Source organism: Triticum aestivum, chromosome 2A, assembly GCF_018294505.1.
Source record: "Triticum aestivum cultivar Chinese Spring chromosome 2A, IWGSC CS RefSeq v2.1, whole genome shotgun sequence".
Taxonomy (NCBI): Eukaryota; Viridiplantae; Streptophyta; class Magnoliopsida; order Poales; family Poaceae; genus Triticum; species Triticum aestivum.
The window spans coordinates 474,843,864-474,870,469 of record NC_057797.1 but is presented as its reverse complement, the minus strand read 5'-3'; the positions used below and the strand labels follow the sequence as shown (position 1 = coordinate 474,870,469).

Sequence of the window (26,606 nt, the reverse complement as noted above, 5' to 3'; positions counted from 1 at the left end):
ATACTTTAAAGCCTTTAGCCTGTAAATGTACACACGATAATGTATTTAGTTTTATTTGTTTGTCTAATTTGTATCGATAGTCGGACACTTTTCTGTGTTTCTTTATAATGTGGATCTTTGTTCTCTTTTTTTGTTCTTTATGACTTGTAATCCATTGATGAGTTTATTTATAGTCGAGCTTTGATTATTATAATTTCACTTTATGTTTATAAATTTATTTTAAAATAAGACTGGTGTAATCGGTAGACGTGGAAATATGTCCTAGAGGCAATAATAGGCAATAATAGATTAGTTATTTTCATATTTTCTTATTATTGATAAATTCTTATTCTCCATGATATAATTGGTCAAAAAAATTTGTATTGACCGGAAACTTAAATACATGCGTGAATAAATAAACAGACATTATGTCCCTAGTAAGCCTCTACTAGACAAGCTCGTTGATTGAAGATGGTTAAGGTTTCCTAACCATAGACATAAGTTGTCATTTGATAAACAGGATCACATCATTAGGAGAATGATATGATGGGCAAACCCAACCATTAACTTAGCATCTGATTGCGTCACTTAGTTTAATTGCTACATCTTTCTTCATGTCAAGTATCTGTTACTTAGACCATGAGATCGTGCCACTCCCTAATACCGGAAGAATACTTTATGGGTAATCAAACATCACTTTGTGACTGGGTGATCATAAAGATGCTCTATAGGTATCTCGAAAAGTTTTTGTTCAGTTTTATGCACCGAGACTGGGACCACTACGTAAAGGCATCCCCTCGAGATGGAGTGCCAACTTCAACTTCTCCAGAAGCCCGACAGCAGCCAAATAGCACGTCAGTGGATCCGATCTAGACTTCCCATCTTGATCGTCCCCCTCCATACTCGACGAGTTAACATCCAACTTGTTGAACCCATCATTGTACATCTCCATTGCTATCCGTTTCACGGTACATTCCCATATAACCTAGAGTAGGGTCGTTACTAACATTGCGGTGGCCCGAACCTGGATAAAATATGTTCATTGTGTCCGTCGGATAACCAAAGGTTACATCACGGTGTCATACAAATCTGCGTGTGACTATCGTTCTGTTGTTAGGAATGTCGTGAAACACCTCAACATGCCAGCAAACCAAACCTTAAACCCAAGACATGACACAAAACAAAGTAAAACCAGAGGAGTTAATAGCAATGCTATTGTGATTCTAGCATGGATAGAAATCGAGGAGGGAGTTATTGCCCGTCAGGGTAGTCATCACCTTCATTGCCCCTGCTTGCAGCCGTGACAATTCACGAGCTGCATGTGTGTGGTCATTCGCCGGCACCTAGTGGGCGATCCTAATGAACGCCCAGCAGAATGAACCATGGTGAGGAACGACGAGCTTGTCGGGGAGGGAGGAGGCATATGTAGGGTTTGGGGCAAGAGAAGCACGGATCGAAACATTTCTATCTGGATAAATCAAGTCATTAAAGAAAGGCGTTTTGGACTGTATGTGCACCCGATTAGCAACTTGATTGCGTTGAATCAACAATTTTCAAGATGTGTTTCGGTGTGCCAAGTTGACACATAGACCGGTGGTGTCATTTGTTCACAGATTTTTAATGTGTGTATTTTGTGGTGTGCCTTTATTAAATACCTTTTTATAGTACTCACTCCGTATTAAAATATATAAGTTTTTTTAAGATTTCAATATCAAGTACATACATAGTAAAATGTATGAATGTACACTCTAAACTACCTATATATAGTTTATATTATAAAATCTCTAAAAGCACTTATATATTTAGGAACGAAAGGAGCAGTTACGAGTCGTGTCGCAGGCAGGCAGGTCGCTTTTGACTTGGATGGGCTTTGTGGCCAAACTGCATGCGGTGGGTGCTAGCTAGCTGTTCCTGTGCCGAGATCCCCCCCGGCCACTTGCGGATACATGCGGCGTGACGCTGCACTGCGCTTGCATTGCCTGCTTGCTGGTCCATCCATATGGTTGTACACGGGCGATTCGATTCGACAGCTCGGAGAAGCAGCTCGCGCGGCGCCGGCCGGCTGCTTTTTGTGCCATGGCCATTTGGGATGGGAACCTTAGCGGCCAAGGATTCCCACATGCAAGCACGCAGGCAGCATCGAGAGCAGCTCCGCCCGCCCAATCACCCTACCTCTATAGTACTCCCTCTGTAAACTAATATAAAAGCGTTTCCTACTCTATAGTACTCCCTCTGTAAACTAATATAAAAGCGTTTAGATCACTGTTTTAATGATCTAAACACTTTTATATTAGTTTACGGAGAGAGTACTACGTAAGAAGAAGAGCTGCTTAATCTATAGTTGTACTCGTGGCTCCCAGAATACTCACTTTTGAGCTCCCCCTCCGACGTTGAGTGTGGCACCGTCCCAGCTGAGATTTACCAAACACTTTTATTTGGCCCGCTACGGTATGGTATGGTAAATCTCATGTGTTCTTTTTTCTTTTTCTTTTTTGCGAGGAAATCTAATCTCATGTGTTGTTGATGGCATCACAATTTACAAACAGCCCCATCTCTCACTAGCTATAGCTAGCAAGCGGAAACAAGCTGCCTACAATAATGTGAGTGCCTCACAATGACCGCAATACCGCCAAAGTTAAAAGGCCACAAACTTGGTGGTACTAGTATAGGAGTATTCATGAATGAACACCTCACCATGAACTTTCTTACTACACACACATGGAAATAACTATTAAAAATAGGATAACCTCAAGCTTTTTCTTTGAAAGGAAAGAACCCGCCCGCCCAGTTAGCCAAAACATTGGACAACTGTTACCCACGAGGAGCCCTTTGCATGCATGCATGCATACCCATCATCTTTTTGACTACTTTTCCTTTTGCCCGCGGGCTGCTGCGGCACTTGTTAATTGCTACACACACACACACCCATCGCTTCCCCTTGGTGCCCTTTCCTTAGCTCACCTGCTTTCGTGCGATGCTGAAACTTGTCTAGGAGACATCCACTCGCAATTGCTCACCCCCACCGTCTGCTACTGCTACTGCTAGTGCTATATATACCCATGGCATCCCACGGGCAAAACTCCATGTCCAAGCATCAACTACACACACCTTGCGCTACTGTACAGCCACCACAGTCCACGCAGCAAGCATCCCCTCCGGCACCACATACACACCTTTATTTTGCAGGCTAGTTAGAGTAGTGAACTGTAATCAAGATGAAGGCCAAGGCTTCCACATTCTTCAAGCAGATGCTGTCCACCATCGTCGCCGTCGTCAAGGCCAAGTCGACGGCGGTGCGCGCCAAGACGAGCACCTTGAAGACGCGCCTCCTCGTCCTCGGCATCCTCCGCAACAGGAAGCTCCTCGTCAGCGCCATCAACCACAAGATCCACGCCATCATGGGCCAGGACGACCACGCGCGCAAGGAGGAGGCCGCCCAACAAGACGACGGCGCCAACAAGGCCATCGTGCTCTACACGTCGCCCAGCTACGTGACGGAGCGCGACGTGGAGGAGGCCGCCGCCGATGAGCAGGAGGAGGAGGAGGAGAGCGACGACGAGTACTTGACGCACTCGCTGTTCCGTGAGGAAGACGACGACGACGACGAGCTGGTGAACGCGCCGGGGTCGGTGATTGACGTGCTGCGCGACGCCATGGAGAAGGAGGGGGAGGGGGCTGAGTTCCGGCTGGAGGACGAGATCGACCATGTCGCCGACGTCTTCATCCGCCGGATCCACAAGCAGCTCAAGCTGCAGAAGCTCGAGTCCTTCAAGAGGTTCTGCGAGATGATGGAGAGGAGCGCTTGATCCACCTCCATGGAATCAGATCCACCTCCAGTCCAGTGATTTATTTATTCATAAGTATGCAATGGCGCCAGCTCCATCACTCCTTAAGCCAGGATTATGTTTAGCTTAATCGGAGGCCCATGCATGTAAAGAAGGAAAAGATGAAGCCGGGCAAGAAGATGCTTATCTTCTGCTAGGGTTTTAGTGGGGATGCCAAGGTCTACTAGTCCTACGTGGTACTTTAATCATTATGTACTCATGTTCTTTTGTTCTTTAATCTGGGGGAAGATTGTAAAAGTGCTCAAGTTTTGAGGAAAAAAACAATAAATGAAGCAAATAAATAGACGGCATATATCAGCAAGCCGAAATGTAACACGTACTGATCACAAATTCTTGAAGAACAAACACGGGTATTGCAGGCAACTGAACAAATTAGCTTCAACTAAGATTTTCTTCTAATCCCCGAGAGTAGAACGCAACACGTACTAACATACAGTTCAAGCAGCCATAAGAAGAAAAGCAGAATCAAGCTCACATGACAAGGAAAAAGGGCTCGCTAGTTTTATGGATGGATGTCTCTGCTTTTGGCCAAGAAGAGAAGAGCTAACGCATACCAGTAATCCGTAGGATCGGATCAGCTAGCGTCGTCGACGTTTTGCATTGCGGTGCGCCGGCATCCCCTCGGCCTCCTCCAACTTGATGTCCTTGGCGAGGGAGACGGCCGCCACGTCCTCCATTGCCTCCTGCTCGGTGAGACGCAGGGAGAATCTCACGGGCGGCGCCGGGGCATTCCGCTGCCTTGCCCGCCGCCGCGGCCTCTGTTCCCTATTGGACTCCTGCCCGAGATACCTGGCGATCTCGGATCGTAATACCTCGGTGTCCATCGCCAACGCTGCCGCAACTCCTATGTTGTAGATATCGCCCTCGCCGTTTGTGTCGCCGGAGGTTGAGGTGGATGACGATGAGGACGTGGAGGAGCCGATCGGATTGTCCTGCGGTGCCGACGAAGAGATGTGTTCCCCAAAAGGAACCATAGGAGAGTGTAGATCCGTTTCTTGATCAACCGCGGACACTTTGCCGCTTGCCCCTGCTTTGATGCCCAGACTGACCGTGTTGTCTTGGCCGGCGATGACCGATCTGGACGGCGAACGGATGGCCACGGGTAAAACCCTGATATCTTTTCCCGCAGAAGCAGCCTCAGCCACGCCCACACGAGCATCCTCTCTCTCAGCCGCATCACCGACGGTCGCCGGTGACGGCAAGGCAACTCGTCCCATAGCCACTTCTCCCCTTTCAAGCGATGAGTGCGCGCAAGTGTGTACAGATCTAACATTCCTTTCCCCGGCACCGCCGATGAAAGCCATGCGGTCCGATCCGATATGTGCCATGTTTCGGCCGTCGACGACGTTTACCGATCGCGCCGCCGCAGTGACGCCTCCGGAAACAAGTTGCCCTGTTTTAGCCGGCGCGGTGAGCATCACCTGGCTGCTCATGCCGGCCTTCCTTTCCCCTCCGCCGGGGCCCGTCGCGCGATCTGACTGCCGGAGGGCGCTGCTGACTTGTTCCACACGCAGGGGATCGGCTGGTTCCAGGATGTGCTTCAACATGACGTTATTATGGCCCAACGTCAGCGGCGGCGGCGGCACACGAGCTTGACGGCCGGCCGACGATGAGGACAAGGGCCAAGGCGAGGACACGGTTGACAGATCCTTCAAGTCAAGCTAAATGGTGTTCCAGTTTCATTGTGTCAGAAACGAGTCCTGCTCGCGTACGTCGACAACTTGGCTGAGACCCACTCGGAAACAAACCACGCAATTTCACCGTGGGTGGTCCTCCCCCCTAATCCAACGAAAGACGTCAAGATCACACCGTGATCCTCAATTAACTCTCCGTTGATGTGATTTCCAAAAAAAAAAAAACTCTCCGTTGATGCAGATTTTTTTTCTTTTTGTATGTCTGGGACTTGGTCGACTGAGACTTCGCGACTGACGTAACCTATTGCTAATTTGGCCCGTTTTGCTTCCCTGGTCAGTGGGTTCAAGCTCCCCCATTATGGGCTTGGGTTCTGGGCTTTTCTTTGTGAGCTTGTTTTTTTTTTTTGGTTTGGGCTGTTTGTTTGTTTGAACTGAAAAAAGACCACACCCAGACAATGAAAAACCCTATCTTCTGTAGCTAAACGACGCTGGATTACCTTTCGCCCCCCTGCTTCTTCTTCGTTTCTTCTTCTTTTTGTCAAAAGTAGCTTCATTAAAATTGTTGCATGCACAAGCCAACTTGGTCTCTGTGCCTGTACTTTGGTTAGAATTGGATTCAGCAGGTGAAACCCCACCGACATGTCTAGCTCACACTATTGCTGGTGCATGTTGTCAACATACGCGAGAAACACTTTGTATAATCAAGGAGAATGTGCTTCATAAGCTCCTCTTACAAAATCAGATCTGAACATACACACACAAAAAAAATGATCTGTGTATTTGGCTATGAAAACAATCAGCTCTGCTCTTTAGTTAGAGCAGAAACAGAGGTGCTCATACCCGCAAAAAAAAAACAGAGGTGCTCGGGAACCTGACGGCAGCTACCCCTACAAATTACCGACCACAAGCTACTTTGAATATATTTTTTTGGCCACTTTATCTCCAATTAGACACGTCGAAAATTTCCAAAGAGAAAAGGGAATTCCTCATTTCAGAGCAACCGAAAATTGGGCTCCGCTTGAGCAAAAACACAACACACGTAGAAAAAAAATCGCTGCCCCAGGTCGCTCATCTTACATTTGGGCTAGTCTCTTCACTTGGACCTCTCTATATGTGGTAATTTCAGCACAAATAAGTGAACCCTAGAGAGAAAACTAAGGCGGGGCGCTGGATTTTTTGGCGCGCAGCAAAAGTGGCAGGATTGATTTACTTGGTGGGCAGGTAGCTTACACATGTTGAAATACATGCAGTTGCAGTCGGGGACGACATTTGAAATTGCATGCCTAGTGTACACATGTAACTAGAAAAAAAATCAGAAGAAAAAAACTCTATATTACACATGGCCATGGCTCCTTAATTCATGGCTAACTTGATTTGCATGAGAAAAGTTGAACTCTTAATTTAATTTAAATAACCAAAATGAAAAAGGAAAACAAAAATGAAAACAACATTTTACATTTTTCTAAAAAAATAAATTTAGGTCTCCATGAGAAAAAAACTCTCAAAATATTATTTTGTTGCCCTCGACAAACATAGTCTAGTTGCAACCATGTTGCAAGACATGTCGTTGCAGTCGCGGGACGACACTTGCAGTTGCATGCCTAGTGTATAAACATGCAACTACCCCTGCCTCTCCCGCCGCCCCTCCGATAAAACAAAGTCCAGTGGTAGTCAGGGGCGACAATTACCCGCCCTCTCTCCCGCCGTCCTCCGACAAAACAAACTCCAGTTGCATCCGTGTTGGATGACATGCAGTTGCAGCCTAGTTCAAATCCTTGCAATTGCATATCAATTGCCCACCCTCTCTCCCGCTACCCCCTCTTACAAAACAAACTCCAGTTACATCCATGTTTGACTCGCAACTGGCTCCGTAGTTGTCTTGGTTTCCCAGTTTGATACTCAATCCCTGACTCACGCGCAACTGGAGCCCTTAGTTATTTGTGGTCATAGTTACAAGTACACCATCAACTCACAATTGGGACCGTAGTTGTTCTCCTCCCAGTTGTGAGTCCACTCTCGACTCGCAACCAGGGCCTCATAGTTTTCTTATTTGAGTCCCAGTTGCAAGTCCGCACTCGACTCATAACTGGGCCCGTCGATGTTTGTCGTCTCAGTTGCAAGACCATGCTCGACTCGCAGCTGCACTTGCAGTTGTAGTTGCCCTAGTTGCAAGCCCACTCTCGATACGCAACTAGGTCCGATCAATTTTATCCTATTCGCAAGTCCACCATCAACACGCAACTAGGGGCCTAGCCATTTTGTCTTAGTTGCAACTCCATCCTTGCCATGCAATTGGGGGGCCCTGCCTTTTTTCTTGTCTCAGTTGCCAGTCCATCCTCGACACGCAACTGGGCCAACCCATTTTTGTCCTAGTTGAAAGTCCAACTACACTCTGACATACAATTGGGGTTCTCACATTTTTTGTCTCAGTTGCAAGTCAACCCACATGCGCAGTCGGGGGACTGATGAATTTCATCTCCAACTGCAACTCCACCCCCGACATGCAATTCCGAGGCCTACTTTTTTGTCCCAATTGCATGTCTGGTGTCGATTGAGATGCGTCGGTGTTTCCCCAAGGAATAAGGGTGGATGCAACACAACAACGGTAAGGTATTTCCATCAGTGATGAGACCAAGGTTATCAAACCAGTAGGAGAACCACACAACACTACATAAACAGTACCTGCACGGAAATAACAAATACTTGCAACCCGACGCGTTAAAGGGGTTGTCAATCCCTTCTGGGTAGCGATGCCAAAAAGTGACATAAGGATAGGATAAAATTGTAGTAGATTGATAGATGCAAATAAAAGTAAATAAAACGCAACAAGGTATTTTTGGGTTTTTGATAATATAGATCTGAAAATAAAAGAAGCAAATAAAAGAAAAGGCAATTGGCAATATGGATCTGAAAGTATATGATAGGAAAATAGACCCGGGGTTCGTAGGTTTCACTAGTGGCTTCTCTCGAGAAAATAGCAACGGTGAGTAGACAAATTACTATTGAGCAATTGATAGAAAAGCAAATCATTATGACGATATTCAAGACAATGATCATGTATATAGGCATCACGTCAAAGATTAGTAGACCGACTCTTGCCTCCATCTACTACTATTACTCCACACATTGACCGCTATCCAGCATGCATCTAGTGTATTAAATTCATGAAAAATGGAGTAATGCAATAAGAATGATGACATGATGTAGACAAGATCTATTCATGTAGGAATATACCCCATCTTTTTATCCTTAATAGCAATGATACATGCGTGCCTTGCTGCCCCTTCTGTCACTGGGAAAATACACCGCAAGATCGAACCCATTACAAAGCACCCCTTCACATTACAAGATAAATATATCAAGTTGGCCAAACAAAACCCAAATATCAGAGAAGAAATACGAGGCTATAACAATCAAGATTGGATATTAAATCAAGGCAAATCTGATCATAAACTCATAATTCATTGGATCCCAACAAACACACTGCAAAGAGTCATTACATCAAATAGATCTCCAACAGACCGTTGTATTGAGATACAAAGAGAGAGAAAACCATATAGCTACTACCTACGGACCCGTAGGTCTGAGTTGAACTACTTGCGCATCATCGGAGAGGCACCAATGAGGATGATGAACCCCTCCGTGATCGTGTTCCCCTCCGGTGGAGTGCCGGAATAGGGCTCTAGATTGGATCTCGTGGTTCTGGAACTTGCGGCGGCTGGAATAAAATTTCGTCGATTCCCCTAGGGTTTCTGAAGCAAGGAGGTATTTATAGAGCGAAGAGGCAGTGCGGGAGGCCACCGAGGTGGGCACAACCCACCTGAGCGCGCATGGGGGCCCAGTCGCACCCTGGTGGGTTGTGCCCCCCTCGGGGCACCCCCCAGGTGCTTCTCTGGCCCATCTGGTGTCTTCTGGTCCAAAAAAGTCCACAAAAAGTTTCGCTGCATTTGGACTCTGTATGATATTGATTTTTTGCGATGTAAAAAAACAAGCAGAAAACAACAACTGGCACTTGGAAGTATGTCAATAGGTTATTCCAAAAATGATATAAAATGATTGTAAAGCATCCAAGAATGATAATATAAGAGCATGGAACAATCAAAAATCATAGATACATTGGAGACGTATCAATGTCCACCATCAGTACACAATTAGGCCCGACCTATTGTTTGTCACATTTCCATGTCCACCCTCGACACACAACTATGGGTCCAACCATTATTGTCCTAGTTGCAACTCCATCACCGACATGCAATTGGGTGGCTGTCCTTTTTCTTGTTCGAGTCCAAGTCCACCGTCGACACGCAACTGAGGCCAACCCATTTTTGTCCTAGTTGTAAGTCGAACTACAACCCTGCCATGCAAATGCAATGGTGGGAACATTTTTTGTTCCAGTTGCAAATCAACCTTCGATATGCAACTAGGTACCCAACCAATTTTGTCCCGGATGCAGTTCCACCCTTGATACGCAACTGGTGCATGCCCCCATTTTGTTCCAGTTGCAAGTCCACCCTCTACACGCAACTGACCTGATCCATTTTTTGTCCTAGTTGCAAGTTGACCCTCGACACACAACCGCATGCCCATGACATGACTACAATTAGGGGTGTAGGATGTGACGTCCCCGATTCAATCGTACACTAATCATACACACAAATGTGTACGGTCAAGATCAAGGACTCATAGGATGATATCACAACACATCTCTAAACACAAATTAAAATCATACAAGCTTTATATTACAAGCCAGGGCCCTCATGGGCTCGAATACATCAGCTCGAGTACACAAGAGTCAGCGGAAGCAACAATATCTGAGTGCAGACATAAGTTAAACAAGATCTTCCTTAAGAAGGCTAGCACAAACATCAATGATCGAAAAGGCAAGGCCTCCTGCCTGAGAGCCTCCTAACTACTCCCGGTGGTCAGCGGTCTCCACGTAGTAGTAGGCACCCTCGGGGTGGTAGTACTAGTCGGCATCGATGGTGGCTTCTGGCTCCTGGGCTCCACCATCTGGTTGCGACATCCGAGAAAAATGGAAAAGGGGGAAAAGAGGGAGCAAAGCAACCACGAGTACTCATCCAAAGTACTCGCAAGCAAGGATCTACACTACATATGCATCAGTATCAATGAAATGGGTAATATATGTGGTCTGAACTGCAGAATGCCAGAAGAGAAGGGGAAAGCCTAGCCTACCGAAGACTAGCATCTTCAAGCATCTTGCAGCTTATAGAAGAGTAAAGAATAGCATATTATATTTAGCAAGTATGTTGTATCATTAGCGCCCACAGATCCTTTCTCGACTCCCCGCGAGAAAGCGATCCCGGAGCCATCACATCCATTTCTCATGCCTCAACATCCAGTTTTAGTTGTCGATCGAGATACAACTCCGAGCGTCCGTTACCGTGGACACTATTATTCGAATAGATAATACTTCCCTGCAGGGGTGCACAAACTTACCCAACACACTCGATCAACTCCGGCCGGACACACCATTAGGTCATGACCGACCTTGGTCGATCAACACACTACAGTCCTACCTAGTCTTAACAGAGAGGCCAACACGCCGGTCTACATCCTAAGCGCGCATGGGTCTTGGGCCCATCACCCTTTGCACTCCTGCATGTTGCGTACGCGGCAGGTGTGTAGACCTAGCCCCCCTTATACAAGAGAGGTGTTCCAGTCCAACCCGGCGCACGCCGCTCCATTGCTGACGTCCGAAGAGCTTTCGGCTGATACATATGATGTAGAGTGCCCATACTTATTCCCGCGTGGTGGTCAGTGCGAAAATGCCAGAGGCCTACTCGGATCAAATATCCAAATCGTTAGTGTCTTGGTAGCGCACGGTAACGATCAATGACCCATGATATGTGGTCCCGTCGCCCCGTCTCATGGACTTGCGGCAAGGGCTAAGAATGCCCGACCGCGCCGCATGGAAAAACTCATGGGTATCCTCCAGATCAACCTGACTGCACTTTTCTCTCGCAGATACCCCTCGGGGACAACCCGACTTCAAGATGGTTCTATGGTAAAGTCAAAGTAATCATGTGTCCAAAACAGCAAGGGGAAAACCCAAGGAATCGCCCTCGATGGATTCCCACTTGATGTAATCGTCAAGGTGGACTTGGAGAAATCACCCTCGTTGGTCCACACTTGAGGGGTTGCACGACAGAGTCGTTGTCGGGAGTGGTGAAGGAGGAATCACCCTTGATGACCACAACCGAACAATTACACTATAGGGTTAACATCAGAAGCGCTGACGAGGTATCACCCTTGGCACTCGATAGTAACTCTGCAGAGTCGTACAACTAAGGGGGGTGATGTGCAATGTCGGATCCTGGAAATCGATCACATTGATCGAGTCATCGGTCATTGATACGTCTCCAATGTATCTATAATTTTTGATTGCTCCATGCTATATTATCTACTGTTTTAGACATTATTGGGCTTTATTATCCACTTTTATATTATTTTTGGGACTAACCTATTAACCGGAGGCCCAGCCCAGAATTGCTGTTTTTTGCCTATTTTAGGGTTTCGAAGAAAAGGAATATCAAACGGAGTCCAAACGGAATGAAACCTTTGGAAACTTGATTTTCTCATCAGATAAGATCTAGGAGACTTGGACCCTCCATCAAGAAAGCCACGAGGCGGTCACGAGGGTGGAGGGCGCCCCCCTAGGGCGCGCCCCCTGCCTCATGGGCCCCTAGAAGCTCCACCGACGTACTTCTTCCTCCTATACATATCCACGTACCCCCAAACGATCAGATACGGAGCCAAAAACCTAATTCCACCACCGCAACTTTCTGTATCCACGAGATCCCATCTTGGGGTCTGTTCCGGAGCTCCGCCGGAGGGGGCATCGATCACGGAGGGCTTCTACATCATCATCCAAGCCCCTCCGATGAAGTGTGAGTAGTTTATTTCAGACCTACGGGTCCATAGTTAGTAGCTAGATGGCTTCTTCTCTCTTTTTGGATCTCAATACAATGTTCTCCCCCTCTCTCGTGGAGATCTATTCGATGTAATCTTCTTTTTGCGGTGTGTTTGTTGAGACCGATGAATTGTGGGTTTATGATCAAGTCTATGTATGAATAATATTTGAATCTTCTCTGAATTCTTTTATGTATGATTGGTTATCTTTGCAAGTCTCTTCAAATTATCAGTTTGGTTTGGCCTACTAGATTGGTTGTTCTTGCCATGGGAGAAGTGCTTAGCTTTGGGTTCGATCTTACAGTGTCCTTTCCTAGTGACAGAAGGGGCAGCAAGGCACGTATTGTATCATTGCCATCGAGGATAACAAGATGGTTTTTTTATCATATTGCATGAAACTATCCCTCTACATCATGTCATCTTGCTTAAGGCGTTACTCTGTTTTTAACTTAATACTCTAGATGCATGTTGGATAGCGATCGATGAGTGGAGTAATAGTAGTAGATGCAGGCAGGAGTCGGTCTACTTGTCTCGGACGTGATGCCTATATACATGACCATACCTAGATATTCTCATAACTATGCTCACTTCTGTCAATTGCTCAACAGTAATTTGTTCACCCACCGTAGAATACTTATGCTCTTGAGAGAAGCCACTAGTGAAACCTATGGCCCCGGGTCTCTTTCTCATCATATCAATCTCCATCACTTTATTATTGCTTTGCTTTTTCACTTTGCCTTTTACTTTTCACTTTGCATCTCTATACCAAAAATACCAAAAATATTATTTATCATCTCTATCAGATCTCACTTTCGTAAGTGACCATGAAGGGATTGACAACCCCTAAGCGCGTTGGTTGCGTTGAGCTATTGTGTTTGTGTGGGTACGAGGGACTCGCGCGTAGCCTAGCCTCCTACTAGATTGATACCTTGGTTCTCAAAATCCGAGGGAAATACTTACACTACTTTGCTGCATCATCCTCTCCTCTTCGGGGAAATCCAACGCAGTGCTCAAGAGGTAGCAAGAAGAATTTCTGGCGCCGTTGCCGTGGAGTCTGCGGAAAAGTCAACATACCAAGTACCCATCACAATCCCTATCTCCCGCATTACATTATTTGCCAGTTGCCTCTCGTTTTCCTCTCCCCCCAATTCACCCTTGCCGTTTTATTCACCCTCTCTCTCTCTATCCTCCCTCTCTTTCTCTATTTGCCTCTTTTACCCGTTTGCCTTTTTGTTTGCTTGTTTGTCGCGATGGCTCAAGATAATACTAAATTGTGTGACTTCACCAATACCAACAACAATGATTTCCTTAGCACTCCAATTGCTCCTCTTACCGATGCTGAATCTTGTGAAGTTAATACTGCTTTGCTGAATCTTGTCATGAAAGATCCGTTCTCCGGCCTTCCTAGTGAAGATGCCGCTACCCATCTTAATAGCTTTGTTGATTTGTGTGACATGCAAAAGAAGAAAGATGTTGATAATGATATTGTTAAATTGAGGCTATTTCCTTTTTCGCTTAGAGATCATGCTAAAGCTTGGTTTTCGTCTTTGCCTAAAAATAGTATTGATTCATGGAACAAGTGCAAAGATGCTTTTATCTCTAAGTATTTTCCTCCCGCTAAGATCATCTCTCTTAGAAACGATATTATGAATTTTAAGCAACTTGATCATGAACATGTTGCACAAGCTTGGGAGAGAATGAAATTAATGATACGTAATTGCCCTACACATGGTTTAAATTTGTGGATGATTATACAAAATTTTTATGCCGGATTGAATTTTGCTTCTAGAAATCTTTTAGATTCGGCCGCGTGAGGCACTTTTATGGAAATCACTTTAGGAGAAGCTACTAAACTCCTAGATAATATTATGGTTAATTATTCTCAATGGCATACTGAAAGATCTACTAAAAGGTGCATGCGATAGAAGAAATTAATGTTTTGAGTGGAAAGATGGATGAACTTATGAAATTATTTGCTAATAAGAGTGTTTCTTCTGATCCTAATGATGTGCCCTTGTCTACTTTGATTGAGAATAATAATGAATCTATGGATGTGAATTTTGTTGGTAGGAACAATTTTGGTAACAACGCGTATAGAGGAAATTTCAATCCTAGGCCTTATCCTAGTAATCCCTATAATAATTATGGTAATTCCTACAACAATTCTTATGAAAATTATAATAATATGCCTCATAGAAGAATTGCCTACCAAAGATGGCAATACCTAGATCTATTCTTGCTTGTTATGCCTAGCTAGGGGCGTTAAACGATAGCGCTTGTTGGGAGGCAACCCAATTTTATTTTTATTCCTTGCTTTTTGCTCCTGTTTAGTAATAAATAAATTATTTAGCCTCTGTTTTGGTTGTGTTTTTTGTGTTTAATTAGTATTTGTGCCAAGTAGAACCGTTGGGAAGACTTGGGGAAAGTCTTGTTGAACTTGCTGTAAAAAACAGAAACTTTCGCGCTCACGAGAACTGCTTTCATTTTTATTTGGAGAGTGATATTTAGTTAATTATTTTTGCAGATGATTAATAGATAAATTCCTCACATCCAGCAATTTATTTTAGAATTTTTTGGGTTCCAGATCTTGCGCTAGCTACAGATTACTACAGACTGTTCTGTTTTTGACAGATTCTGTTTTTCGTGTGTTGTTTGCTTATTTTGATGAATCTATGGCTAGTAAAATAGTTATGAACCATAGAGAAGTTGGAATACAGTAGGTTTAACACCAATATAAATAAATAATGAGTTAATTACAGTACCTTGAAGTGGTCTTTTGTTTTCTTTCGCTAACGGAGCTCACGAGATTTTCTACTTTAAGTTTTGTGTTGTGAAGTTTTCAAGTTTTGGGTAAAGATTTGATGGATTATGGAACAAGGAGTGGAAAGAGACTAAGCTTGGGGATGCCCATGGCACCCCCAAGATAATCTAAGGACACCTAAAAGCCAAAGCTTGGGGATGCCCCGGAAGGCATCCCCTCTTTCGTCTACTTCTATCGGTAACTTTACTTGGAGCTATATTTTTATTCACCACATGATATGTGTTTTGCTTGGAGCGTCTTTTATAATTTGAGTCTTTGCTTATTAGTTTACCACAATCATCCTTGCTGTACACACCTTTTGAGAGAGCCATACATAATTTGGAATTTGATAGAATACTCTATGTGCTTCACTTATATCTTTTGAGTTATATAATTTTGCTCTAGTGCTTCACTTATATCTTTTAGAGCATGGTGGTGGATTTGTTTTATAGGAACTATTGATCTCTCATGCTTCACTTAGATTATTTTGAGAGTCTTAATAGCATGGTAATTTTCTTAATAATAATATGCTTGGTATTCAAGATTTGTAAAACTTTCTTTTGAGTGCGTTGAATACTAAGAAAAAAATTGATGCTTGATAATTGTTTTGAGATATGAGGATGGTGATATTAGAGTCATGCTAATTGAGTAGTTGTGAATTTGAGAAATGCTTGTATTAAAGTTTGTGATTCCCGTAGCATGCACGTATGGTGAACTGTTATGTGATGAAGTCAGAGCATGATTTATTTATTGATTGTCTTCCTTATGAGTGGCGGTCGGGGACAAGCGATGGTATTTTCCTACCAATCTATCCCCCTAGGAGCATGCGCGTAATAATTTGCTTTGATAACTTCTAGTTTTTTGCAATAAGTATATGAGTTCTTTATGACTAATGTTGAGTCCATGGATTATACGCACTTTCCTTCCTTCGACCATTGCTAGCCTCTCTAATACCGCACACTTTTCGCCGGTATCATACACCCACCAAATACCTTCCTCAAAACAGCCACCATACCTACCTATCATGGCATTTCCATAGCTATTCCGAGATATATTGCCATGCAACTTTCCACCGTTCCGTTCATTATGACACACTCCATCATTGTCATATTGCTAGCATGATCATGTAGTTGACATCGTATTTGTGGCAAAGCCACCGTTCATAATTATTTCATACTTGTCACTCTTGATTCATTGCATATCCCGGTACACCGTCGGAGGCATTCATATAGAGTCATATTTTGTTCTAAGTATTGAGTTGTAATTGATGAGTTGTAAGAAAAATAAAAAGTGTGATGATCATCATTTTTAGAGCATTGTCCCAAGTGAGGAAAGGATGATGGAGACTATGATTCCCCCACAAGTAGGGATGAGACTCCGGACGAAAAAAAAGAGGCCATAAAAAAAGAGAAGGCCCAAAAAAATGAGAGAAAAAGAGAGAAGGGACAATGTTACTATCCTTTTACCACACTTGTGCTTCAAAGTAGCACCACGATCTTCATGATAGAGAGTCTCTCATTCTGTCACTTTCATATACTAGTGGGAATTTTTCATTATAGAACTTGGCTTGTATATTCGAATGATGGGCTTCCTCAAAATGCCCTAGGTCTTCGTGAGCAAGCGCGTTGGATGCACACCCACTTAGTTTCTTTTGTTGAGATTTCATATACTTATAGCTCTAGTGCATCCGTTGCATGGCAATCCCTACTCACTCTCATTGATATCTATTGATGGGCATCTCCACAGCCCGTTGATACGCCTCGTTGATGTGAGACTATCTTCTCCCTTTTTGTCTTCTCCACAACCACCATTCTATTCCACATATAGTGCTATATCCATGGCTCACGCTCATGTATTGCGTGAAGATCAAAAAAGTTTTGAAAATGTCAAAAGTATGAAACAATTGCTTCGCTTGTCATTGGGGTTGTGCATGATTTAAACACTTTGTGTGGTGAAGATAGAGCATAGCTAGACTATATGATTTTGTAGGGATAGCTTTCTTTGGCCATGTTATTTTGAGAAGACATAATTGCTTTTGTTAGTATGCTTGAAGTATTATTATTTTTATGTCAATATGAACTTTTGTCTTGAATCTTTTGAATCTGAATATTCATACCACAATTAAGAAGATTTACATTGAAATTATGCCAAGTAGCACTCCGCATCAAAAATTCTGTTTTTATCATTTACCTACTCGAGGACGAGCAGGAATTAAGCTTGGGGGTGCTTGATACATGTCCAACATATCTACAATTTTTGATTGCTCCATGCTATATTATCTACTGTTTTGGATATTATTGGGCTTTATTATCCACTTTTATATTATTTTTGGGACTAACCTATTAAGCGGAGGCCCAACCCAGAATTGCTGTTTTTGCGTGTTTTAGGGTTTCGAAGAAAATGAATATCAAACGAAGTCCAAACAGAATGAAACCTTCGGAAACGTGATTTTCTCATCAGATAAGATCCAGGAGACTTGGACCCTCCATCAAGAAAGCCACGAGGTGGTCAAGAGGGTGGCGGGCGCCCCCCTAGGGCACGCCCCCTGCCTCGTGGGCCCCTCGAAGCTCCACCGACATACTTCTTCCTCTATATATATTCACGTACCCCCAAACGATCAGATATGGAGTCAAAAACCTAATTCACCGCCGCAACTTTATGTATCCACGAGATCCCATCTTGGGGCCTATTTCGGAGCTCCGCCGGAGGGGGCATCGATCACGGAGGGCTTCTACATCATCATCCAAGCCCCTCCGATGAAGTGTGAGTAGTTTATTTCAGACCTACGGGTCCATAGTTAGTAGCTAGATGGCTTCTTCTCTCTTTTTGGATCTCAATACAATGTTCTCCCCCTCTCTCGTGGAGATCTATTCGATGTAATCTTCTTTTTATGGTGTGTTTGTTGAGACCGATGAATTGTGGGTTTATGATCAAGTCTATCTATGAATAATATTTGAATCTTCTCTGAATTCTTTTATGTATGATTGGTTATCTTTGCAAGTCTCTTCGAATTATCAGTTTGGTTTGGCCTACTAGATTGGTTGTTCTTGCCATGGGAGAAGTGCTTAGCTTTGGGTTCGATCTTACAGTGTCCTTTCCCAGTGACAGAAGGGGCAGCAAGGCACGTATAGTATCGTTGCCATCGAGGATAATAAGATGTTTTTTATCATATTGCATGAAACTATCTCTCTACATCATGTCATCTTGCTTAAGGCGTTACTCTGTTTTTAACTTAATACTCTAGATGCATGCTGGATAGCGGTTGATGAGTGGAGTAATAGTAGTAGATGCAGGCAGGAGTCGGTCTACTTGTCTCGGACGTGATGCCTATATACATGATCATACCTAGATATTCTCATAACTATGCTCAATTCTGTCAATTGCTCAACAGTAATTTGTTCACCCACCGTAGAATACTTATGCTCTTGAGAGAAGCCACTAGTGAAACCTATGGCCCCCGGGTCTCTTTCTCATCATATCAATCTCCATCACTTTATTATTGCTTTGCTTTTTTACTTTGCCTTTTACTTTTCACTTTGCATCTCTATACCAAAAATACCAAAAATATTATTTATCATCTCTATCAAATCTCACTTTCGTAAGTGACCGTGAAGGGATTGGCAACCCCTAAGTGCATTGGTTGCGTTGAGCTATTGTTTTTGTGTAGGTACGAGGGACTCGCGCGTAGCCTCCTACTGGATTGATACCTTGGTTCTCAAAAACTGAGGGAAATACTTACGCTACTTTGCTGCATCATCCTCTCCTCTTCAGGGAAATCCAACGCAGTGCTCAAGAGGTAGCAGTCATCAAGCGGGGGCAGCTGGGACAAGGTGAGGGGTTACTGGTGGATCACTAACCAGCCTATACTAAGCAATTTAGGATAAGCAGGCAAGGTATGAAAGTAGGTAACAAAAACAGGGGATCAGAGTAGGATCATACAAAAAGTAGTAGCAGTTCTAATGCAAGCATAAGAGAGGAGGGAATGGGCGATATCAGAATGATCAAGGGGGGTTTGCTTGCATGTAAGCTCGACAGACCAAAGGAAAATTTGGATGCATAGCCGTAGTCGAACACCGAAGCATCAACAGTCTCGAGGCTTACCGGAGAGGGAGGATGGGGAAGAAATAATAAGTAACAGACATACAAAGCAACAGAAAGCATGACATGAATGTATGCAGAGCTAGGGGTGTTCTAACATGGTACAACACGTTGTAGACGGAGAGGGAAAACATCTGGATGGGTTTTCCCAGTGTTTGGCCTTTTTCGGATAGACAAAAGAGAGGGGACGGTTCCATGTTCAGCATGCTAGGGGCTGATGACCCACAAGTATAGGGGGTCAATTGTAGCTCTTTTTGATAAGTAAGAGTGTCGAACCCAACGAGGAGAAGAAGGAAATGACAAGTAGTTTTCAGTAAGGTAGCATCTGCAAGTGCTGAAATTGTAAGTAGCGAGTAGTTTGATCACTACTGCAGGATGTTGCAAACGCGACACTACGGTCAGAGACCCTTTGAGAAACTGTGTGCGATGCGATAATCGCAAATGGTGGTGTATGAAAACCGTCAAAAAAGGTGAAAACGTTTGCGATGGAGGATGCATCAAACACGGTTCATATTTTAGTTGCGTGTGCGATGAAGGGCATACGGTTCAGTTCAATTAACTGCTTGCAATGAGGAGGAGCAAAAGAAACGGGCAGCCTGATGAAGGCGTGTGCGATACACAACATATGGTTCACTCGGATGAACAGTTTGTGATTAGGCAACACAAAAGAAACGGGCAGCCAGATGAAGGTGTGTGCGATATACAGCATACGGTTCACTCGGATGAACTGTTTGTGATTAGGCAACACAAAAGAAACGGCCAGCCAGATCAAGGTGTGTGCGATATACAACATGCAGTTCACTCGAATGAACTGTTTGCGTTGACACAAGAGAACAAAAACGGTTCAACTTAACAAGACGTGTGTCTTGTGCGATGGGATTGCATGCGGTTCACTCGGCCCTTGTCGTCAGTGTGTGACCTCTATGGCAACTGTTCGCTCCCCAGGCGCCTCTTCGTGTACCGTGGCAACCGTCCACCGACTCTTCGCCTTTCCCTCTCGATTTGGAACTGCTGTCACACGCTAGCTCGTCCTCCCTCATCCATTTGCCTTCACCCTTCCTTCAGCCATTGTTTGATCGTCTTCTCCATGGAGGGAACAAGCCAGAAACGACCCCGTTATTCTTGCCCCGATCTGAATGATGACGTGGTGGAGTAACTCATTGATCGGTGCGACATCATCACCTCGGCTAGCATGGCAGGTTCGTTCAAGACCATTCTCAACTCAACTAATAACATCATTACAAGGAACCCAAGGGTCCAGGAGCGGTTTGATCTCCCCTGTCTTCTTCACCGTGACCCTGCTGACTAGCGCGGGGATGAGGGAAGCCTCACCTTGTGTAACTTGATGCCGCTTGATAATGATAAGTATGCTGTTAAGATGCCATCGCTTGAGGGAAAGGCTTGGGCAGGCGCAAATGGAGATTGGGTTGTTTATATTGGGTACACCTGCGAGTGGGAACTTGTGAATGTGTACACTCATCACCGGGTTCCACTTTGAAAAATCTCAGACGACTGCCCAGAGGTTGAGTACACCAATATTCTACGTGAGTTCAAATACGATCATGCTGACTGTCGTTTACGGAAGATAGCAATTTGTTGAGTTGCCAACCTCTCTTGGGGTTATAGGAATGCTTATGTTGTCGCTATCTTCGACAAGCTTGTTGCCGTCTTTCATGGTTCGACTCGATGGATATTGCTCAAAAATCAGTTCCTATACACAGATGAGTATTGTGATGCAATTCAATATGAGGGTCTTATGTTTGCTGCCACCACTCGTGGCACTGTTTTTGCATGGAATCCTCATGATTTTGGTACATTTGTCTTCCACCGTAATTATAATTGTTTCATCCACATGCACGCAGGTTAGCTAGTTTCCCTTTACTAATTAACCTTCTTGTGTTTTGAAGGTCCTGTGAATATTCCACCACCTATACTTGAAAATTTTATTCACGAGCATGAGGACGAGCATGACACATATACTCAGTGGCGCCGGACAACTTATTCCGATGGATCACCTCTTCTTGTCTGTATACGGGGCGCTGCTGATGTTACTAAGGAAGCAGGTGTTGTCTCGTATGGTCGCACTCTCCGGACCTATTCCAACATCCGTTGTAGGGTATTCGGGATGGATACTAGTGTACTAGCGCCAACACCTTCTCCCTGGTACAATATTGAAAGTCTTGGAGGAAACTCGCTCTTCCTTGGACAAAACTATCCAATGATGGTGGAAGGCGATCCCGCTGCTGTTGACACAACGTTACTACCATTTATGAGAAGCAACTATATCTATACCTCGGACATTACTATGCTTCCCTACCGTCCCAATATGGGTCCTGACATAGGCTGCTTCAGCCTCGATGATCAGTCCTGCGTTGGTCTCGAGATAGACAGTAGCTAGCACTTCCCAGAGAATCACTTCTGGTTCAAAGCAAGCGTTTCCAACGCCGACGAGTGGTTGAGCTGAAGTTCATTTCATCGCTTTGTTATTTGTTGTGTGAGAAAAACTTTACTAGAATGTTTTGTTGGAAATGATCTATAATCCAACGTGTATCCTCGTTGATGACTTGTTGTATGTAATCAAGGGTACACTTGCATATCCGTCCATGAGCTCACGCCTGCTAGTGGTGTCCATATGAACAGTGCTAGTGATTTTAGTTGCAAAAATTAGATAGTGCTAGTGATTTGTAGCTGCATATTTTGACAAATCGCAGTGTTACAAGGTTGTCAAATGGCAATGTTACTAGATAAATAAATGTCAATCTTTCCAGTTTTAGAAATGGAAACATACCCAAAATGATAGATATGCAAATCTTACCCAATTGTTTGTACGTGGTTGCACACGGGTCATGCAAAACAACCGTTTGCGTTGAAGGGATACAGAAATCCTGCTCGGCACATTTTCCCTTGGCTTCCTGGGAAAGCTGTCAGTTTGCATACGGGTGTTCTAACTAAAACGTTTGCGACGAGTGTTTTATATTTAAAAACCATTGACGTTTTTTTAAAAGAAAATCATTTGATAAGTCTGTACATTAAGAGAGAAAAATGCAAGTTCGTTCAAACCATATCTTTCATTTAGTCACACTACGAATTTATATTCATATGATCGAGAATTCGAGATACAGTATTAAACCCCAAAAAAACTATTTCCGGCGGCGGCGGAGGTGGCGTGTCGTGCTGTCGTCGTCGTCGTCCTCTGGGACACCGTTGTTGAAGTCTTCAAGGCAGCACAAAATGTTATTCACTTGTAAATCAAACATCATGTCGTTGCACAATCGACGGGCGGGGCACGGGAGGACGGCAACTGGCGCTGCTGAGAGGTAGCGGTCGACGACAGAGTCCCATGCCACTGAGGGGGGGGGGCACGGGCACGGGCGCGGCAGGTGCAGGCAAATGCATGGGGACCGGCTCTGCGGTGGGTGGAGGGGCGCGCATGGGACCTAGAAATTCACCCGAACCTGCCCCAAATGGGACAATTTTTTTAACACGGCATGTTGATGCCGCTCCATGACAGCATGCCAAGTTTCATGAATTTCAGACAAGTTTTGGATATACTAGAATTTAAAAACCAGGCATCTCAATGTTTTGCCGGCAATCAATAGTGCCATGGTGTTTGAATTTCATTCCCATCTCTTGCATGCGACCTAGAAGTTCACCCAAGGACACACATGTGATTTTTCAACCAACTTTGGTGCATTGGAGCATGTGCTTGTAGTTCAAATTTGAATTATGCACATAAAATGCCTAGAAAACCCAGTTAATGTATAAAAAAGGCCAAACAAACCCTGAAAAATTCCAAGATTGAACACAACACTCCTGTTGTTCTATGTTGACACTAGAAATTTTTTGAAAGCAATAAGAGGCAACGGATATCATCCCGTCCCCAAAGGTGGTACGTTCCCTATCGAAACCATCATGCTTGTTGTGAGAACTCTGGTTTGTGAGAAGCTTATACCCAAACCTGCCCCAAATGGGACAAAATTTCACCACGGCATGTTGATGCCGCTCCATGATAGCATGCCAAGTTTCATGAATTTCATACGAGTTTTGGATTTACTAGAATTTAAAAACCAAGCATCTCACCGTTTTGGCGGCAATCAATAGTGCCCTGGTGTTTGAATTTCATTCCCATCTCTTGCATGGGACCTAGAAATTCACCCAAGGACACACATGTGATTTTTCAAACAACTTTGGTGCATTGGAGCATGTGCTTGTAGTTCAAATTTGAATTATGCACATAAAATGCCTAGAAAACCCAGTTAATGTATAAAAAAAGGCCAAACGAACCCCGAAAAATTCCAAGATTGAACACAACACTCCTGTTGTTCTATGTTGACACTAGAAACTTTTTGAAAGCAATAAGATGCAACGGATATCGTCCCGTCACCAAAGGTGGCACATTCCCTATCGAAACCATCATGCTTGTTGTGAGAAGCTCTGGTTTGTGAGAAGCTTATACCCGAACCTGCCCCAAATGGGACAAAATTTTCACCACGGCATGTTGATTCTGCTCCAGGATAGCATGCCAAGTTTCATGAATTTCAGACGAGTTTTGGATTTACTAGAATTTAAAAACCAGGCATCTCAATGTTTTGTCGGCAATCAATAGTGCCATGGTGTTTGAATTTCATTCCCATCTCTTGCATGGGACCTGGAAGTTCACCCAAGGACACACATGTGATTTTTCAACCAACTTTGGTGCATTGGAGCATGTGCTTGTAGTTCAAATTTGAATTATGCACGTAAAATGCCTAGAAAACCAAGTTAATGTATAAAAAAGGCCAAACAAACCCTGAAAAATTCCAAGATTGAACACAACACTCCTGTTGTTCTATGTTAACACTAGAAATTATTTGAAAGCAATAAGAGGCAACGAATATCGTCCCGTCCCGAAAGGTGGTACATTCCCTATCAAAACCATCATGCTTGCTGTGAGAACTCTGGTTTGTGAGAAGCTTATACCCAAACCTGCCCCAAATGGGACAAAATTGTCACCACAACATGTTAATGCCGCTCCATGATAGCATGCCAAGTTTTATGAATTTCGGACGAGTTTTGGATTTACTATAATTTAAAAACCAGGTATCTCAACATTTTGTAGGCAATCAACAGTGCCCTGGTGTTTGAAATTCATTCCCATCTCTTGCATGGGACCTAGAAAATTTACCCATGGACACACATGTGATTTTTCAACCAACTTTAGTGCATTGGAGCACGTGCTTGTAGTTAAAATTTGAATTATGCACATAAAATGCCTAGGAAACCCAGATAATGTATAAAAAAGGCCAAACGTACCCCGAAAAATTCATTCCCATTTCTTCCATGGGACCTAAGCATGCACTGAAGCACACAAATTTGATTTTTCAACCAATTTGTATGCACCGGAGCATGTGCATGTAGTTTAATTTTGAATTGTGCACCTGAAATGGCTAGAAAACCAGTTTAATGTATGAAATGTCCAAACAAACCCTCAATAATTCCAATTCTTTTACGACACACATACAATTGCATGTTCACTGCAGATAAAACGTCTAGCAATTCAAACATCATCCATAGTCGTTGTGACCCCATTTTGTAATTCAAATCAAGTAGATCCCACACAGTTTATTCTCACCAACCATGTGAGATGTAGTACAAAATATCTTGGGGCACTGTCGGTGTATAGTACGCCTATGGCTTACGCGAGAAGGTGTGTCGACTATAGTCCACAGCTGGCGTGTCAAGCACACTAGCTTGCTCCCCCAAAACTCCCGCCTCTACATCCCTCGTAATCTCAAAAATATCTACCGCCTGGAAGGTTTTAATGTTTGATAGCACACGATTAGTATGTGCGGACCGTGTGCGATGTCTATTAATCCCGCTCTGCTTCAGTCCCTTGATTCAAATTTTCAGTAACCCCGACATTTTACTCCCGCCTCTGCATCCCTCGCAATCTCAAAAATATCTGCTCGCCCTTGATCCAAATTTTCAGTAGCCCCGCCTTGTTACTCCCACCTAGTAAAATTTTCAGTTGCCGCAGTATTTCCTCAAACTCAACCTCCGCTCACACAGACACACACAATCCTCGAAACCATTGGTAGGTCGCTTCCATCACCAGCGCCTCCATCCTCAACCTCTGCCTGTGTGCCGGGGAGCTTGAGTAGCCAATTGCTAAAAAGAGGTTTATCACGGCCTTTTCACTCGATGCTGGTGAGGTGGCCGGCGAGGTGTCCCTGTCGTCCTCTGTGGGCCTGATCCGCCGTCGTTGGTCCCCCGATCCGCCAGCCGCCGTGCCCCTACGACGGTTCGAGGACTTCCCTGTCCTCCCCCGGACCCGGCAGCCAACGAAGTCCTACCTCAGGGGTCCGACAGCGGTGGTGGGGGACGTGGTGCACCGAGATTACAGATCGAGAGACCCACACCCGCCGGTGGCTCGGTATCTTCCACACGGCCGAGCTCGCGGCCATGGAGTACGACTGCTGGCAGGTCCGCTACCACGGCACAGCGACTAGGCTCAATTTCCCCTTCGGCACACGTCCAGTCCACCTCGTTCCGCCGGAGCCAGGGGTGGTGAACTCGGCTATGGCGCGGGAGGCCCACGAGGCGTGGGAGCGTCTCGAGGCCGAGGCCGCCGCCGAGGCCTACATGCAAGAGCTCCACCGGCAGCACCCGGAGCTCCGGGAGGCGGAGCGGGTGATCTTTGCCGGTGCGGAGGGCAGCGAGGTTATCACGCTCTCCTCCGATGACGAGGTCGAAGGTGGCGAGGACGGCAACACGGAGGGCGGCGAGGTTATCGCGCTCTCCTCTGATGATGAGGTCGAAGGCGGTGGCGACGGCAGCGCGGAGGGCATCTAGGTGGGACCCGAGGACGAGGAGATCGACGTCGACGAGTGGAGGAGTGCCTTCCCCAACGACCCCGAAGACGGTACTGGCCCGGACCCGGCTCGCCGCACACCGTACATGACGAGGAAGGATTGGCTCGACTTCTATTTCGACCGAAAGTAGTTTAGCTTAGTTTAAATTTATGTTTTATGTTTGGTTATGCAAAACTATCTATGTTTAGGTTTGAATGCATGCTACTTTTGGTTGAACCTGCTTTGAACTTGATAAAATTGAAGTTTACAACCTTAAGTTTAGGGGATCGACTAGAAAAGGCCAAAAATTGCTGGAGTATATATATCCACTAAGGGTTTTAGTCCTTTAACTTTTTAAGGATCGCCTAGAGATGTCCTTATGACTTGTTTATTTCAGTTCTTCACAATGTGATGCTCTATATGTGCAACTATTTGCTGTGCAGTTCAATTTAATCAATAACAGTTTCAACAATACCACTATGAATTACGA

General features: G+C 44.6%; 1 protein-coding gene across 1 annotated transcript; it reads left to right on the top strand.

Annotated features, from left to right (window-relative positions):
• Positions 1-3,074: 3,074 nt before the first annotated feature.
• Positions 3,075-4,137, top strand: LOC123185423 (uncharacterized). Its single transcript, XM_044597301.1, has one exon. It carries the CDS (start codon positions 3,195-3,197, stop codon positions 3,783-3,785), a length of 591 nt encoding a protein of 196 aa, XP_044453236.1. The 5' UTR covers positions 3,075-3,194; the 3' UTR covers positions 3,786-4,137.
• The last annotated feature ends 22,469 nt before the right edge of the window (positions 4,138-26,606 follow it).

What these genes read in the sequence shown, in the direction of transcription:
- LOC123185423 (XM_044597301.1), top strand. Translation starts at nt 3,195, where the DNA reads ATGAAGGCCAAGGCTTCCACATTCTTCAAGCAGATGCTGTCCACCATC.